Source organism: Dermacentor silvarum, chromosome 10 (genome assembly GCF_013339745.2).
Source record: "Dermacentor silvarum isolate Dsil-2018 chromosome 10, BIME_Dsil_1.4, whole genome shotgun sequence".
Classification (NCBI taxonomy): Eukaryota; Metazoa; Arthropoda; class Arachnida; order Ixodida; family Ixodidae; genus Dermacentor; species Dermacentor silvarum.
This window is the reverse complement of record NC_051163.1, coordinates 2,991,426-3,008,970: the sequence shown is the minus strand read 5'-3', so window position 1 is coordinate 3,008,970 and position 17,545 is coordinate 2,991,426. Positions and strand designations below refer to the sequence as shown.

The following is a 17,545-nucleotide window of genomic DNA, read 5'->3' as shown; positions in this document are numbered from 1 at the left end:
ATGGGTTCCGGGGCGGCATAAGACGCATCCAGACACAGTGGAGACCAGGAAGGGACTGCCTGACCCTTCTTCTTTATTGCTCATAACACATAACATTCGCAATGGTACAACAGGAATTATCTAAAACATAAGCAAACTTAAAGAGCAATCATACAACAGTAACTATTTACAAGGGCAAGCTTTGTCGTCCCATTTTTACACACATAAATAAATGTAATCACTCGAACTATACTACACCCCACACTTCACTGCATCCATACGGCATCAGACACATGTACGGCTTAGTCCGTTGCACGAGGTTGTTCCATCTCTGCAATTGGGCTCAGGTAGGGCTTCAATTTCTCCACATGCACAATGTCCGTTCCCATGTTATCGGCAAGTTCGATCTCGTAGTTCACGGGAGACAGTCTGTTCACTACCTTGTGAGGGCCGTTGTACCATGTGGTCGATTTAACACCGGAGGGTGGAGCCTTAAGAAGCACTAGTTGTCCTCTTTCGAACACAACGTCCTTGTGGTGCTTGTTGAAGTAGTCCTTCTGTTTTTCTTGTGCCAGTCTGATGTACGCGGCCGCAAGTTCTCTAGCTTTTTTCAGTCTTTCGCTCACTACCGCGCCATAACTGGAATCTTCTTTCAGTTCTTCAAGTTCTAGGCGGCTGTAAACAACGTCTAGTGGAAGCACTGGATCCCTACCATAAACTAAGAAGAATGGAGTTTGGCGAACCGTGTCCTGGTACCCGGTGTTGTAGCAAAATACAACATATGGGAGTACATCAGCCCACTTCTCTCCCCCGGCGGTAGTCATGGCAATCATCTGCTTGATAGTCTTGTTAGCCCTTTCGCACAAGCCATTTGCTGCAGGATGATATGCGGTAGTGGCAGCATGTGTGATGCCCCGATGTTTGAGGTAAGCTTCAGTAGATCGTGCCATCATTTGAGTACCGCGGTCTGTAATAATCGTGGCTGGGCATCCATGCTTCAAGACAATTCTGCGCTCAATGAACTTTTGAACTGTCGTGGCTTCTATATTCCTCAAGGGTTTTGCCTCAACAAACTTGGTGAGGTAGTCAATGGCTACGATGATATATTTATATCCTCGAGAGTTCTTGAATGGTCCTACGATGTCCATCCCAACTGTATGAAAAGGGCTGTGCACTTCTATCGGTTGTAGTAATCCATAAGGCAGCGATGTCGACATCTTCATCCTCTGACAAAGGTCGCAGTGACTCACATACCGTTTGACATCCGTATAGAGCTTTGGCCAGTAGTACTTGGACCTCAGCGCTTCGAATGTTCTTCTGATGCCCATGTGGCCACCGTACCTTCCTTCATGCATTTCTCGAAGTGCCTCAGCCTGTCGCTGAGAAGGAAGGCAGAGGAGAAATCGACTGCTGACCGGACCTTGATCTCTCCTGTACAGTACCTCATTGTGCATCAAAAATTTCTTTTGGGCCCGTTTCTGTTGCTTCTTTGTGCCCAATGCACCATTAAGCAGATCCAGGACTTTAGCGCAGAATGCGTCCTGACGCTGCTCTTCACCCATGTTGCCACAGTATCGCAGTGGTGGATAGGATACAGCAAGGATTTGGCCTTTCTCTGGAACAATGGGAGGTGTCCTTGAGAGACAATCTGGTGCGCTGTGCAAGATTCCTGATTTGTAGGTGACGTCAAAGTCGAACTCCTGCAAAATCAGCGACCAACGGAGGAGACGTTGGTTACCTTCCTTGTAGCGCAAAATCCAGCAAAGGGCGTGGTGGTCACTGACAACTTGAAATTTGCGGCCTATCAAGTATGGTCGCAACTGTTCTAATGCCCATTTCACAGCGAGGGCTTCCAGTTCCGTCGAAGAATAATTGACCTCTGCGCCTTTAAGTGCCCTGCTCAGGTATAACACTGGGCGATATCGTCGCTCTTCATCTTCTTGCAGCAACAGACCTCCTAAGCCGAGACGAGATGCGTCTGTGTGTACTTGCACCCTAAATTCCGTTCTCTCCGAGAATAGTTTGAGGACAGGCGGCTGACACAAAGCGCACTTTAATGTCTCAAAGGCCACTTGCTGATCCTCTTCCCAGGAAAAAGCAGAATTCTTCTTTAGGAGGGATCGTAGAGGTGCAGCGGTAACGCTGTAATTAGGGATAAACTTCCGGAAGTATGACGTAAGCCCCATGAATGACTGGAGTTCCTGTACGGTTCGAGGAGGCCGGAACATCTGAACAGCTGCCAGTTTCGATGGGTCAGGACTTACACCATCTTTTGTGACAACATGCCCAAGGTAATTAATAGCAGTGCAGAAGAAGTAACACTTCTGTGGTTTGAACTTCAAAGCTGCTTTCTGGAACCTTGAAAAGATGTCCCTGAGGTGCGAAACATGGTCTTCAAATGTCTGACTGAAGACTACGCAATCATCCATGTAGACGAGAGCGTTGTCATACCTAATTCCGTCAATGATTGTATCGACGGCTCGTTGACACGTGAAAGGAGCACCTTTAAGACCAAATGGCATCCGTAGGAATTCGTAGAGACCCCAAGGTGTAACGAAAGCCGTCTTCTGTATGTCATCTGGATGCATGGCTATCTGATAAAAACCAGACACCAAGTCCATGACAGAAAAGTACTTGCTTCCGGTGAGCGCCTGCAGGGCATCTTCAATCCTTGGAAAAGGGTAAACAGTATCTTCAGTCACTGCGTTGAGCCGTCGATAATCGACGCACATGCGTGTTGTCCCGTCTTTCTTCGCTACTAGGACCAGCGGTGAAGCCCAAGGACTTCGAGAAGGCCGGACTATGTTGGCATCGATAAGGTCCTTGATCAGACTCTTGACGAGGTCACGTTGCGCAGGAGACAATCTGCGAGGTCGTTGGGAGATAGGCTTTGCATCCCCAGTTGGAATACAATGTTGCTCAACTTTGCATGAGCCTACATCCGTACTTGATTGTGCGAAGCAAGCAGCATGCTGCGCCAACAACTCCTTCACGACCTGCAGCTCACTTGAGGATAACGTTGTGCCAACGTTAAAGTTTACGTCACCAATTTGGATTGAGCAATGCTGCGGGTCAACAACTGCATAGGCTGGTGGTTCATCAAGATCCTCAGGAGAAGGCAGGCATGAAACTTGGAGAATCTGTTGACAGTCTTCCACAGAGAGTTCAATGTCCTCTATTCCCCCTGCTTCTTCTACGACTCCAACTGTCATCTGAGATGGAAGCACGATGGCTTGGGGTGAACAGTTCGTAAGCAAAACCTTGACTATCTTTTCGGATGCATCTGCAACCATGGGCTCCACAATGACCGAATAGCGGTCGTACAAGAGCTTTGTCCCTATGATGACCATCATACAATCTTTATCTCTAGACATGCGATGCCAGTCCACTGGAACTAACTTCCGCGATAAAGCAGGTAGTGTTTGCTCCCTAATGAGGTGGATCTTTTGTAACATCTGAGGAACAGACAAAGCAAAGCTTTGTGAACCCCAGTCGATGATGGCTCTTGAGGCCCGTAGGAAGTCGTCGCCTAGAAGCACTCCGTCATGAGGTAGCCGCTTAACCACGACAAATTCATGCTGCAATGTTTGGCCGTCGACTGTTACAACAGCTTTGACTTGACCCAAGTTTTCTAAGTGATGGCCGCTTGCTCCTACCAAACGCAGGGACGAAGGCTCAATAATTAGCTTGAGTCTCTCAACCAGTGGTGCTGTAATCAGACTTTTCACAGCACCTGAGTCCAAGATGCCTTTAAACGTTTGTCCGTTGATGATGACAGGAACGGAAAAAATACCCGCTTCTGTAGAACAAGACACCTGCTCAATCACTGATGACTGCTCGCGGGCATTGGCGTCACCAGTTGATCGTTTCCCTGCTCTTTTGGGCTGGTGGACTCAAATTCCTCCTGCCACTTCAAAAATTCTGCAGTTAGTGGCAGACGACACTGTGTGACAAAATGTCCGCTTCTAGAGCAGTTCAAGCATAGTTTACGAATCCTGGAGGTGTTCCCTTGAGATCTGTTAAAAACACGTGGTGAATAATAAGTCTGATTCCTCGGAGGCGGCTTCACTTCATGTTCCCTTTGAGGTAGGTTTTTCTGGGGTAGCTGATTTTCTGAGGAACCGCTAGACTCCATGCTCTCCTTGCGCTGACGATTCCGCATAGACTTCCGAGACGAACGCTTTACCAAAACGGGGCGTTCCGTGGTCTGCGATGTGGGAGGTTCAACCGCAACCAGAACTTTAACGTTTTCCTCGGTATTGCTGATCTGGTCAAAGCGCAGAAAAGAGTCTATCATGTCATTTAGTTTCTCAAAATTCTTGTCAAAGAAGTGTTTCTTGGCCTTGTCTGAAAGCGTAGCCATGATGACCTGACACTTCTCCTTTTGCAATACCGGATAATTGCATTGTTCCATGAGGTCCAACTTGCGGTAAGCAAAGTCTGTACACGACTCTCCAGCTCGTTGTGTAGCTCCGAACATTCGCTGCTTAGAGGTTACATCACAGTCAATGTTGTAACGGCGACGGAACGCTGCCTTCACATCAGCCCAAGTAGCGATATTGACCATCTTTGCGTGGTGGCGCATCCATGTGAAATCCTTAGCTGGGAGCCTAGAGATAATGAAGGGTATCGCGACCTCTTCATGAACGCTGAAGGTTCTGAACCAAAAATCAACTTGATGAAACCAAGCGGTGACATCTTTCCCAAGATGCGGTAAGGAGCTAGCTGCGAAACTTGAAAGTCGGTCGCGAGCGTCTTCACCCGAGCTGTTAGAGATGCATAAAGTAGCTTCGTCTTTAGCTTTGCCGCGTTGGTTTCCCGAGCCGCGTTGAAGATTTATCGACGCAGCGCTCGTCTCCGTACTTTGGCAGGATTCGGCGTCCGAGTCCTCACGCGTTTTCGACTCCAAGCGCTCGATGCGTTCCACAATTGGAGCGAGTAAGTTGCAAAAGAAGTCGTGACTTGCCTGCAACTGCGGGTCAAGAGGTGGCTTTGGTGCGTCGACTTCTTTCACGGAGTCATGTCCATTCGAAAACATTATTTTCAGTCCTTCCAATTCGCGCCGGAGCTGATCCACTTCGGTTTTTAGGGCACCTGCTTCGGACACGGCTGTCCTGTAGGCTTCCACCCGGGCGGCGTCATCCAACTGTTCGAACACATCGATGGAACACTGGGCGGTCGCCATGTTGGGTTTACGGAGCCGACGCTGTCCTGAAGGCAATGGTTTGACCAAAGGAACGCGCAGCGAGCGACGACCCCACATCAAAAGGGAATAAACGTCTTCATATCTCACCCCGAGCCGTTGGGCGCCAAATGTGACGTGCCGTTGTGGTCGTCGGTTTCTATGGGTTCCGGGGCGGCATAAGACGCATCCAGACACAGTGGAGACCAGGAAGGGACTGCCTGACCCTTCTTCTTTATTGCTCGAGCCCCTCTCGCGAGCGCGAGCTCGGCGCCAAGGCGCAAGACACGTGCGCACCAAGCGTCGTCTGCTTTCGCTCGTGACAGCACCTTTGGTTTTATTCGGCTGTGTAGCCTTCACTGCCGCATTACGCACTCTGCGACACCACTTCTTTCTCCTAGCACGCTTGCTGGTGCTAATTTCAGAGCCTTCCGCTCGCATCTCGTGGTGATCGGCGCGCATATCGTCGGTCACACTTGCCACTTCAACCACGCAGTCTGGATGATTAGCGGGTGAATCACTCCTCTCAATGCCACCTTCACTGGCGGAGAGCTCCAAACACCTTGGTGCAATGCAGCTATTTTCTTTTGCGCACCGTAACTCACCTGCCTGGGCGCTGTCCCCAACTGCACTATCCTGCCCGCATTGTGCTTCTGCGCACTTTTCTGATCGACTGCACTCTCCACTAGTGCTCTTGCCTAACACGTTCGTGTCACTTCGGACAACTACTGCAGGCGCTACCTTCGCGACGTATGCCAACTCGTCCACCGCTGGCCTAGCTGCTTCTCTCTCATTCGATTGGCACACTATCTCGTCGCGCTCAATCCGGTCCCCATCAACGGGTCCCTCAACAACTACGCCACCGTCTACGGATCTGGCGTCACCTGTGGACGTACATTTAGGCTCACAAAGATTAGCCTCTTTTTCTACCATCGGTAGAACCCTGCGTGCGACTTCTTCGCACTTTCCGTGCGCGACTTCTACAGGCGCCTGACCTTTCTGCTGCTCCTCCTGTACTTCTAGGGGCTCGTTGCTAGCCATGCTTTGGTTGCCACTTTGAATAAGCAGAATCCTTAATTTTAACAACTGTATTTCGCGCTCTCCGGCTTCCTTCGCCGCCGCTCGCTCTTTCTCCTTTTTCTCTCGGGCCAACGCCTGCTCCAGGTGTTCCGCAACCCATGTCCTCAGCTCATCGCCCTCTAGGCCGAACAGTTTGCCCCTTTCTATCCACTTTTCAGACTCCATTCCCTCCAAAATGCGGCTACACCTCCAAAAACCGTGCGCTCACAATTCGCATGCACATGCTTTCTACACTGCACAAGAATGTGTCAGTAGCACTAATCGCTCCATCTCCACGATGATCGTTCTCCGTTCACCATGCTGCTTTTGTACAGAACGTCCTGTTCGCGGACGCCAGTTTATGTCACAGCTGTCCCCCATTTGTCGTCGGCGCGAAGTCGATCGACGGGGTAGACAAGCTGGTTGGTCGTTCCGTACGCAAGCGAGCACAGTGAAAAGAGTCAGAGTCGGGAGTAAACAAAAAAACAAGATATTTATCGGCTGATAAATATACACAAGTTAATAAAGTAAAATAATAAGAAAAACACAAGACAGACTAACACACCTGAACTTAATATCACACAATGATGAAGACAAATGAATACGAGCAATTAACAGTACATATACATATGAAACAGGGCGCGGATCAAATATACAAGAATACACTTAAGTTTTCAATAAGACAAAGTTCAAAAGCAATCAAAGTTCAAAAGAAAACGAATGGTGTCATACGCATGGCCGGGCAGCTGCAGCAAGGCCATAAACCGTGAAGTCGGTGCACAAAGCTTTCCCGAAGAATGCTGGTGGTCCGATCTTGTCGAGGTGGATGCAAATTGCATGCTGGGCTGTGTTTCCCGGGAGTCTAGATCTGACGACTTCCCTCAAGCAGGTTGAGCTAACTTGAGGTGAACTACCGTGACCTTCGTTGCAGACGCTGGTTTGATGTCTCGTACGTCAACAAGTTCCTCGGAGTTCCGACGTGGCCAGGCGGCCCAGGCGATACTGGACGGCACTAGCCCCCCCAACGGCTTCTCAGCAGCGCATAGGTTCAGCTTCTAGACTAATCAGCAGGGCCCAAAACATGCGCTTAAATAGCCTCTCCTTTCCCTAGTTCCCTAGGTAGGGAAACTGCCGCTATGTAGCGTTTTCCGAATTCAGCGCTCTTAGCTCCCAACAATCTTGGCCGCGCCCTTTCACTATAGACGAAGAACCGCAGATTATCCTCTCTCCCAATGTCAAGGGCCAAGGTCGAGCCCGGCACTACCACGTGGCCGTACATGCACACTTCGGGGTTCGTAATCGGCGTGTCGCATCTGGAATCGAGATGGCAGCTCGAGCGGCCACGACGCTTTTGACGCCCGTAATTCGGCGTGTCGATGTCGAGTGCATTATACGCTGCACAGTCAGGAGCCCACGTTTTTGACGCTCGTAATTCGGCGTGTCGTTAATCAGCATCCAAAACATTCGAAAATATGCCGCTCCGTGACATATAGCCACTCTTGCCTTTTTTTCGCTGTTGAGGCATCATTACTAGGGGTGTGTAAACAGTCATTTCCCAAGCTGAATCGAAACTGAATCCGAGAGTGCCACAAGTGAATCAAATCAAATACTTCTGGAATATTTATCGAATACTAAAGGGCCGTTCTCACAATTAATATAAAATGATCTTGACATCCTAGTTCAGTGGTTTGCAATGGGTGTATCTCGGGGACCCCTTGTCGTGTGACCCCTTGAGTAGGGGACAGGGGGGAGGGGGTAGCTTGTTTATGATGCCCCGACAAACAATGGAAGTATTGGCAACATGAAATGGACACTGCTTATTGATTGCACGAGCAATACAATACCACGGTGGCCACTTGAGCGGTGGCCGTTTTCACGGTTTCGAAGTCAGAGCGTAGGGAGACAAGATTTTGATAATGCCCCTCTAGATCAGTCTTGCGTTTGCCCAGATCAGCAATAGCTTTGTCCGTCGACAATAACTGAATTTTCACGTCTTGAACCTGACTGATTAATCGCGACTGTCCAGCAGACAAGTTCTTCAGTTCAGCTAGTAAAGCATCGGAGTCTGGGCCCGGGTTGCCATCATCAACAAAGTACGAATTACATGAGAACACTCAAGAGCGACAAGAAGGCAGCAGTGCGGGCTCAGCAGCTGAAGCAGGAAATAATTGCTAGACTTCTTAGAAAAAAGACTGTAAGCTTTACTAACCTGCATGACAAGAGTGAATGGATTAGCGGTCTGCGTCTGTGCACAGCTGCCGAGCTAAAATATGATGTACATAATTGGAGGACCATTTTAGGATGATGTCAGGACGTCTTCCAAGGCACCACTGTGTGACACTGTAACTAGAGGGCAATTAATTATTTACAAATTGGGTTAATATATGCATCACGCAGCTTGGATATGAGAACTCACATTGTAGTGCTCCGTTTTGATATTTGTGTGCTTTCATGTCTGAAATCTCAGAAATTTTGCATCTTTTTTTCTTGCCACCATTAAAAAGCAGTTCGGTATCAAATGAACTACCTCAGGCACAGCACCACCTGCACTTGCACTTACAATAGTGTCACGTAGTAGTGACGCTGAAGTAAACAGTAGTAAAACTGTGTATGACGAAACTGGCTGTTTATTGGGCGAACCTGTGCCCACAAAAGCAAGCTACACTCGAAGCACAACGAAAGCGGCGAACACAGTCGGCGGTCGTCGAAATCTGATCAGCGGCGAAACGCGTCGGCTTTTATACCTGAGTCACCGAAGGTTCCAGATTAATCCCTGATGCCCGCGTGTCTTCCAGAAAGTTCTAGACAATTCGCGTCGCTCATACAATCAGATTACATGAGTGTCGGTGACCACAGACGAAGGATAGAAGCATCGATAACGTTCGAGAAGCTTCCGATGCAGGCGCGTCCTGCGCCGAGCGATAACGTTTAACACTTGTTAGTCGGTGGAAAGCGGCCACCGGTGAAACATAAACATGTATACGTGTCAATACCCTCCCCTTAAAAAGCATCGTCCCGATGCTACAAACACGAAAGCGAAAACAAAAGCACGCATAATAAACAAAAAAAAAACAATAACGAAGTAACAAAGTACCTAACGTCGTCAGCGGGCGTAGAAAGGCTTAAGACGCACCACATGGATGACTTCAGGTCATGCCCGGCGCCGCTGTGATTGCGAAATGCCGTCTGGCACGACCTCATAGTCCAGTGCGCCAATACGTCGGATTATCTTATATGGTCCGAAATAGCGACGCAACAGTTTCTCGCTAAGTCCTCGTCGGCGAATCGGAGTCCAGACCCAAACACGGTCGCCGGGCTGGTACTCGATGTAGCGTCGTCGAAGATTGTAGTGTCGGCTGTCGGTCCTCTGCTGGTTCTTGATGCGCAGGCGGGCGAGCTGTCGACCTTCTTCGGCACGCTGCAAATAAGTGGCAACTGTCGAGATTTTCTTCGTCAGCGACATCCGGTAGCATGGCGTCAAGCATCGTTGCCGGGTTCCTTCCGTAGACCAGGTTGAGCGGCGCCATGTGCGTCGTTTCTTGCACGGCCGTGGTGTATGCGAAGGTCACGTACGGAAGGATGGCATCCCACGTCTTGTGTTCGACGTCGACGTACATTGCCAGCATGTTGGCGATGGTCTTATTTAGGCGCTCGGTGAGGCCATTCGTCTGCGGGTGGTAGGCGGTGGTGCGGCGATGGCTTGTATGGCTGTACCGCAGGATGGCTTGAGTTAGTTCTGCCATAAAGGCCGTGCCTCTGTCGGTGATGAGGACTTCTGGGGCACCGTGACGCAGGAGGATGTTCTCAACGAAGAATCGGGCTACCTCGGCGGCACTGCCTTTGGGCAAGGCTTTTGTTTCGGCGTAGCGGGTGAGGTAGTCCGTAGCGACGACGATCCATTTATTCCCGGACGTCGACGTCGGAAAAGGCCCCAGCAAGTCCATCCCGATCTGCTGGAACGGTCGGCGAAGTGGCTCTATTGGCTGTAGAAGTCCGGCTGGCCTTGTCGGCGGTGTTTTGCGTCGCTGACAGTCTCGGCATGTCCTTACGTAATGGGCGACGTCGGCAGAGAGGCGAGGCCAGTAGTATTTTTCTTGTACCCTCGCGAGAGTGCGGGAAAAACCGAGATGTCCAGCCGTTGGGTCGTCATGGAGAGCTTGCAGAACCTCTGGACGCAATGCTGAGGGTACCACGAGGAGGTAGTTGGCTCGGAGAGGCGAGAAGTTCTTCTTTAGGAGGATGTCGTTTTGCAAGAAAAACGACGCCAATCCTCGCCTGAACACCTTCGGCACAATGACGGTCTTGCCTTCCAGGTAGTCTACAATGCTCCTTAGTTCCGGGTCGGCTCGCTGTTGTTTGGCGAATTCGTCGGCACTGATGGGTCCCAAGAAAGTGTCCTCATCCTGGTCGTCTTGTGGCGGCGGTTCGACGGGGGCGCGAGACAAACAATCGGCGTCAGTGTGCTTTCGCCCGGACTTGTAAACGACGGTGATGTCGAATGCTTGAAGTCTCAGGCTCCATCGTGCGAGGCGACTTGAAGGATCCTTCAAGTTAGCTAGCCAACACAAGGCGTGGTGGTCGCTCACAACTTTAAAGGGCCTGCCATAGAGGTAGGGGCGAAACTTTGATGTAGCCCAGATGATGGCGAGGCACTCCTTTTCTGTTGTGGAATAATTTGCTTCCGCCTTCGATAGTGACCGGCTAGCGTAACTTACAACCCTTTCTAGTCCGTCAGTCCTCTGCACAAGCACGGCGCCAAGTCCTACGCTGCTTGCATCGGTGTGGACTTCGGTATCGGCGTTTTCGTCGAAATGCGCAAGTATTGGCGGCGATTTCAGGCGTCGCTTCAGTTCTTCGAATGCTTCGACTTGCGGAGTCTCCCACTTGAACTCGACGTCGGCCTTCGTGAGATACGTCAGTGGCTCAGCGATCCGTGAAAAATTCTTGACGAAGCGCCTGTAATAGGCGCACAGTCCAAGAAATCTACGCACTGCCTTCTTGTCAGCGGGCGGAGGAAAGTTGGAGATGGCCGTAGTTTTCTGAGGGTCGGGGCGCACTCCAGACTTGTTGATGACGTGGCCCAAAAACAAGAGCTCCTCATATGCGAAGCGGCACTTTTCGGGCGTCAACGTGAGTCCGGAGGTTTTGATTACTTGAAGAACTGTTTCAAGGCGCCGCAGGTGTTCTTCGAAGCTTGAGGCAAACACAACGACGTCGTCCAAATAGACGAGGCAAGTCTGCCACTTCAAGCCTGCCAGTACTGTATCCATGACGCGTTGGAAAGTCGCAGGTGCCGAGCAAAGACCAAACGGCATAACTTTGAACTCGAACAGTCCGTCTCGTGTTATACAGGCAGTTTTCTCCCGGTCCTTCTCGTCGACTTCGATTTGCCAGTAGCCGGTTTTGAGGTCCATCGACGAAAAATACTTTGCGCTGTAGAGTCGATCCAAGGCGTCGTCAATCCGTGGGAGGGGGTATACGTCCTTCTTCGTGATCTTGTTGAGGCGACGATAATCGACGCAGAAACGTAGGGTTCCATCCTTCTTCTTCACTAACACCACGGGGGACGCCCACGGACTCTTGGACAGCTGGATGATGTCGTCGCGTAGCATTTCGTTGACTTGTTGCCTTATGGCTTCGCGTTCGCCCGCCGAAACTCGGTACGGGCTCTGACGGAGTGGACGAACATTTTCGTCGGTTATGATGCGGTGCTTGGCGACAGGGGTTTGTCGAACTTTTGACGATGACGAGAAGCAGTCCTTGTATTGCAGGAGCAGAGCTTTTAGTTGTTCTTTCTTATGCCTGGGAAGGTTCTGATTGACGTCGAAAGTTGGATCAGGTACTATAGTCGTCGTTGCAGGTGCAGTGGAATCCGTGAAGGCGAAAGCACTTCTGGCTTGTACTATTTCGTCGATGTAGGCGACCGTGGTGCCTTTGTTAATGTGCTTGTATTCGGGGCTGAAGTTCGTGAGCATCACCCTTGCTTTCCCTGCACGTAGCTCCGCTATGCTTCTAGCGACGGAAATTTCACGGTCGAGCAGTAAGTGATGATCGCCCTCGATGACGCCCTCCATGTCTGCAGGCACTTCGGTACCGACGGAAATCATTACGCTGGAGCGAGGCGGAACGGTGACTTGTTCTTCAAGCACATTCAAGGCATGGTAACTTATGCTTGTATCCGGTGGTATCGTGTTGTGCGTTGAAAGCGTTATCGACTTGGACCTTAAGTTGATGACTGCACCGTGTTGATTTAGAAAGTCCATGCCTAGGATGACATCCCTGGAGCAGTGCTGCAGGATTACGAAGCTCGCCGGGTAAGTGCGGTTGTTTACCGTGACTCGCGCTGTGCAGATTCCTGTCGGCGTTATTAGGTGGCCTCCCACTGTCCGGATATCGGGTCCTTGCCAGGCTGTTTTCACCTTCTTCAACTTGGCGGCAAACGGGCCACTGACGACGGAATAGTCGGCTCCAGTGTCGACGAGAGCGGTGACGTTATGACCATCGATTAGCACGTCTAAGTCGGTAGACCGTCGTCTGGCGTTGCGGTTAACTCGTGGCGTCTGAGCACGGCTGCGTCGGCTTGCTCCGCTGCTGCTACGTCGCGTCGGCAGGTCTTCTTTCCGCGGCGAAGTGTTGTCGTGAAGGCTCTTTCCAGACGGCGTGCTGATATCTCGTCGTGAAGATTCGCGAATCGTCTTCGGCGGCGGCGGAGGATCTTCGGAATTGCGTCGTACAGCAACCGCACCTCCATCGGTTGCTGCCTTTAGTTTCCCGGATAGGGGCTCACGGACCGGCCCCGGGCTGGGCCAGTGTATGGTCGACGCTGCAGCGACAGGTAACGTCCTGGGGATGGCGAGCATGAGGGTCGTCATGGTTGCCACTGGGCTCCGGCGAGGTAGTCAGCGATGTCGCGTGGTCGCTCGCCAACCTGTGGACGTGGCGCGTTGACGGCGAACCCTCGTAGGCCCATCTCGCGGTATGGGCATCGGCGGTAGACATGGCCGGCTTCCCCGCAGTGATAGCAGAGCGGGCGGTGGTCGGGGGTGCGCCTAATGTCCCTCTTCCTCTGGTAGCTGCGCTGGGCGACGGGTGGGCGTGCTGGCAGCGGCGGCGGTGGACGACGAAACTGCGGCGTTACGGGGCCCTGGCGCGAGCGCGGAGGGGGGCCTTGACGACGGGCGACGGCGGCGTAGGTCATCGCTTCCGGCTGGGGTTGCGGTGATTCGGGAAGTCCTAGCGATTGCTGGATTTCCTCCCGCACGATATCGGCGATTGAAGCAACTTGAGGCTGCGACGATGGTAGCAACTTCTGCAGCTCTTCGCGTAGTATCGCCCTGATGGTGTCTCGTAGGTCATGGGAGAGCCCCTGGACTTCGGCGTACTGTGGCGTCGAACGGCGATTGTATTGCCGGTTGCGCATGTCCTGTGCTTTCTCGATCATCGTAGCCTCCGAGAGAAAGTCTTGGACTGTCGTTGGTGGATTAAACATTATGGAATAAACATTATGGATTAAACATTATGGAATAACCATAATGTTTAAAACATTATGGTTATTATTTCTCAAGCGTTTACAATTGAACTTTTTTTTTCTCAATTTCTTTTTTTTCTTTTTCTTTTTTTTTTTGCAGTGTGCCATTTGTATTTCGTTTTTCGTTATACTCATTCTCGTTTGAGCAATGCATAAATCTCCCAAATAAACACCTGGAAGCAACGTCCTGAGACTATCCTGCTGCGGATGTTGCTCAGATATGTTTCAAGTTAGGCTATGGCATATGGCATATTTTGCCCACCGCCCCTGCCCACTTTTGATAGTGGGCAGGGGCGGTGGGCAAAATTTGGGCAAAAGGTAGGCAAAACATTTTATTTAGTGGTACAGTGCATTTTTACCTTATGTTTGATGGTGCATATCTCAAAACCAGTGCAATCCTCACTATTTGCTCCTAGTAGATATGCCTTACAGACTTGACAGCTACAATTTGCAAATTGCAATATATGCCATAATGTAATTAGTTTAAATGTTAGTATTTTTGCTAATTAGTTGGCTATGCATTTCTATTTATTGGGAAAGTAAAGTCCACCGCTTCAAGCAACAATTGCACTATCTGCCACGGGCAATTTTTGAAAATCCTGTTCTGGAACAAATCTGTGAGTGAGCTTATGTCCACATTATGTCCAAAGTGGTCATGCATAATTTGGTGGCTCAAGGAGCTTGTTTGTTTGCGCTATGCACGAGCCGTTTTTATGCTGTAAGAAACTGGCCTTTGCACATGGTTAAGCTCTTTCTATTGATAGGCCCATCTACTACAACCAACAGTGGGGCTTGTTTATGACTTGCCATATTTTCTTGGCAAGTTGTAAAAAGTTTTCTTGGCAGCATTCCATGTTATGCTGGTGTTGTACTTAAGTTGGAATGTAATCATATTGCAGAAGCCACTGTCTGCTGACCAGATTCAGTTGCTGACAAAAACGTACAAGATGGAAGAAACTGGTAATGCAGAAATCAAGTTCAGGTAACTGCTGGTTAAAATAACTATTTCCAGATCTTGTTGGGTACCCTTCATTATACTTTGTGAAATCCTTGATATTGTTATGCTAGTTCAACCTAGTTCAAAAGGTGGTGACCAGCTAGCAGTTGGCCTCAGTTTTTTTTTTCCTCATTGTCATCATTGCAGCCATGCTGAAGCGGCCTTCATTTACTGTTTTGCTGTGCCAATATGACATCTGCGTTAACTAGCATGCTGCAGCATTAACTAACGTGCTGCAGTTTGCCATCATAGAAAAGTAGATGTGTTCAGCAGCTATTTTATTGTTGCCTTTGACAATCTGCATGCTAAATTGTGTATTTTAATATTTCACACAACAAGCCATAGGTGTCAACTACATGAAGGCAGTGGGGCCAGGGCCCTGCCCAACTTTCTTGGGGGCACGAGAAATAACCACACTTACAAGTCGGCGTAAATTGCCTCTAATTCTCGAAAAAAATTGCGGCAAAAACTATCTCTTGATGACTGTCAATGGTAATGCGGTACCATTGAATCAATATAGCGATGCAACATATGGCCACTGTCGAAACGAGTTATGTATGAGGCGGTGTACTGCAGCGAGACTCCTCTTTCGTGCTTCCCTAAGAACACTCGGTGCCATCTAGCATCGCTGCCGCCATGGAGGCTGCACGTGGTTTCCGAAATGCAAATGCATGGCACACCGGTGTATGCAAACGCTGAAAAATGCGTCATGCAGCAACTGGGCTCCTCTCTAGTGCTCCTTTCTAGACACACTGCACCATCTATTGGCACTGCCGAGAAGTCCGTACATGGCCTCCGAGACAAGTGTGTTGTGCCGGTGCCTGTGAACGCTGAGAATTGTTCCCTCACTTGCCCCACATTCAGTGGCACATACTCAGTAGCCCAGGGTGGCTAGAGGTTCATTGAAGACTGGCACATACCCAGTGCATTTGTGGCGCAGCTCGCTAAAGTGTTGTGTGGAAGGTCTTCTTTGAGACGCGGCACATACTCGGTGCACTTGTGGTGCAGCCTGCTGATGCATCAGGTTGCTGTCCTTGAAGAACCTTTGCTATGTGTGTTCGATTCCGCTCAGCTCTGGCTCATTTGGTGGTATGCCATGCTGCTAAAATTTATTGTGCAATGAGTAGCAGCAGTGAAACGTCTGAACGTCCTGCTTCCACGTGACCACCTTCTGTGTCATAATATCACGACATATACACCTGCCTGAAAATGAAACCAAAACTAGTTTCTAGAAAAGCTCTCATAGTAAATTATTTAGAGCACTCTGAAGCTTCAAAGTATTTCTTTAGAGTTTCAAAGTCTAGAGCCTTCATTTAATGCAAGAAATAATAAGTTGAGAATGTTGTATAGGTATTTCTTTAATTCGACCCCCTGGGTTCATGTCAATTCCATCAGTCCCCTCAACATTGAATTGATGGAAGTCAACCGTAGCTTATGATACTTTACCTTGGTTAATTGTTTTTTGTGGTAGGTGCATGAAATCAATAGTGGATAATGCAGGGGAAGAAAAAGACAGTGGAGGTGTACCACCATATAGTTTGCCTCCATCAGGGAGCTCTGCAGTAGTCTATAACTGTTCTTCACATGCAAGGGCACATTTAAAAACCTAGATATGCAGTCTTTTGTATCCTTCATGCATTCGCCAACTCATGGCCTGTCATGTCGCTGTGCAGGTGGCTGCGCCTAGGGTTGCGGGCCAAGTGGGAGCCAGTTGTGCCGCATGTCTGCCAATTTCTGCGAACATATGGACGAATGAAGTTTGTCTGTCCTCTGTTCAGGTACTTGCATCTATTTCCCTGTTGTATACTGACAAAAAGAGCCATCTTCAACAGCCTATATTTATGTCCACTGCAGGACGAAGGCCTGTCCCTGCGATCTCCAATTACCCCTGTCTTGCGCCAGCCGATTCCAACTTGCACAAATCGAGAGGTGCCTCTTACAAAAATTTAGCTATTAAAATTTGGCCAATTAATACCACAGGCCTAATGATGGTGCTGTGTTGTATATCCTTGATCTCAGAACAAGAAAGAAAGGCATGCACAAAAATATATTGTAAGCTCAGAATATTCGCCAAAGCTTTAGTATGTTCCTGAATTCATGTACACAATTAGATTGCTTTGTACACCTTTTCATTGAGATGCTGCACTTATTTTGACTTTGTGGTGGTGTTTTGCAGAGACCTGCATTCTTGGGAGGAGAAGCGGCAGCTGACCAAAAAGCTTTTCACTGAGCTGAAGCCTCAAATGATGCACGTTGTCACACTCAGGCTAAGCAAGGACCTTGCCTTGTCATGATGAAGCTGTCCATAATTTGTTTTGTGGGGGTGTGCCTTCTACTCAGTCTTTGAATTATAAAATGGAAGTCCCAGCAACGTTACATGTGTGTGTCCACATACTACCCAGGCTGAACAATTGCAGCACCAGACTTTCTTATTATAACAGGGGTTCTAAGCTGTGGCTTGTCGTCGTTACGAGCGTGACAGGTGCAGCAGACTCATCAGAACAGGTATTCTGACTGATAGGCATCAGTACACTCTGTATTCAAGTTTATAGTTAATGCAATTAGCATTCTTAGGAAACTTCAGGCACTTTGTGGAGGCTTTTTATCTAACTGTTTTCCGCCAACTTGGGTCTCTTGGTAGCCTTGGTCTTGTTGTGGCATAGCCATCACTTGCATGGCATTCAAGTTCACAGTCTCACGCCGAGCTCCTGGGTGCTGCAGGCAGACTTAGTTCCCTAAAGGCACAAAGACATTGTTGTGACACCCGTAACCTCAAGTTACTACAGGACCAGCTTATGTC

At 49.4% G+C, this 17,545-nt stretch overlaps 1 protein-coding gene across 2 annotated transcripts in view; it reads left to right on the top strand.

The window, feature by feature from the left end:
• LOC119466376 (leukotriene A-4 hydrolase-like) overlaps nucleotides 1-17,116 on the top strand; it is a 126,000-nt gene extending 108,884 nt beyond the window's left edge. For both annotated transcript variants that reach the window (XM_049657259.1, XM_037726885.2), the window contains 3 exons: nucleotides 14,648-14,730; nucleotides 16,419-16,523; nucleotides 16,922-17,116. In XM_049657259.1, coding sequence (XP_049513216.1) covers nucleotides 14,648-14,730; nucleotides 16,419-16,523; nucleotides 16,922-17,039 — 306 coding nt within the window. In that variant the 3' untranslated portion in view covers nucleotides 17,040-17,116. The remainder of the gene's footprint in view (nucleotides 1-14,647; nucleotides 14,731-16,418; nucleotides 16,524-16,921) is intronic.
• The last annotated feature ends 429 nt before the right edge of the window (nucleotides 17,117-17,545 follow it).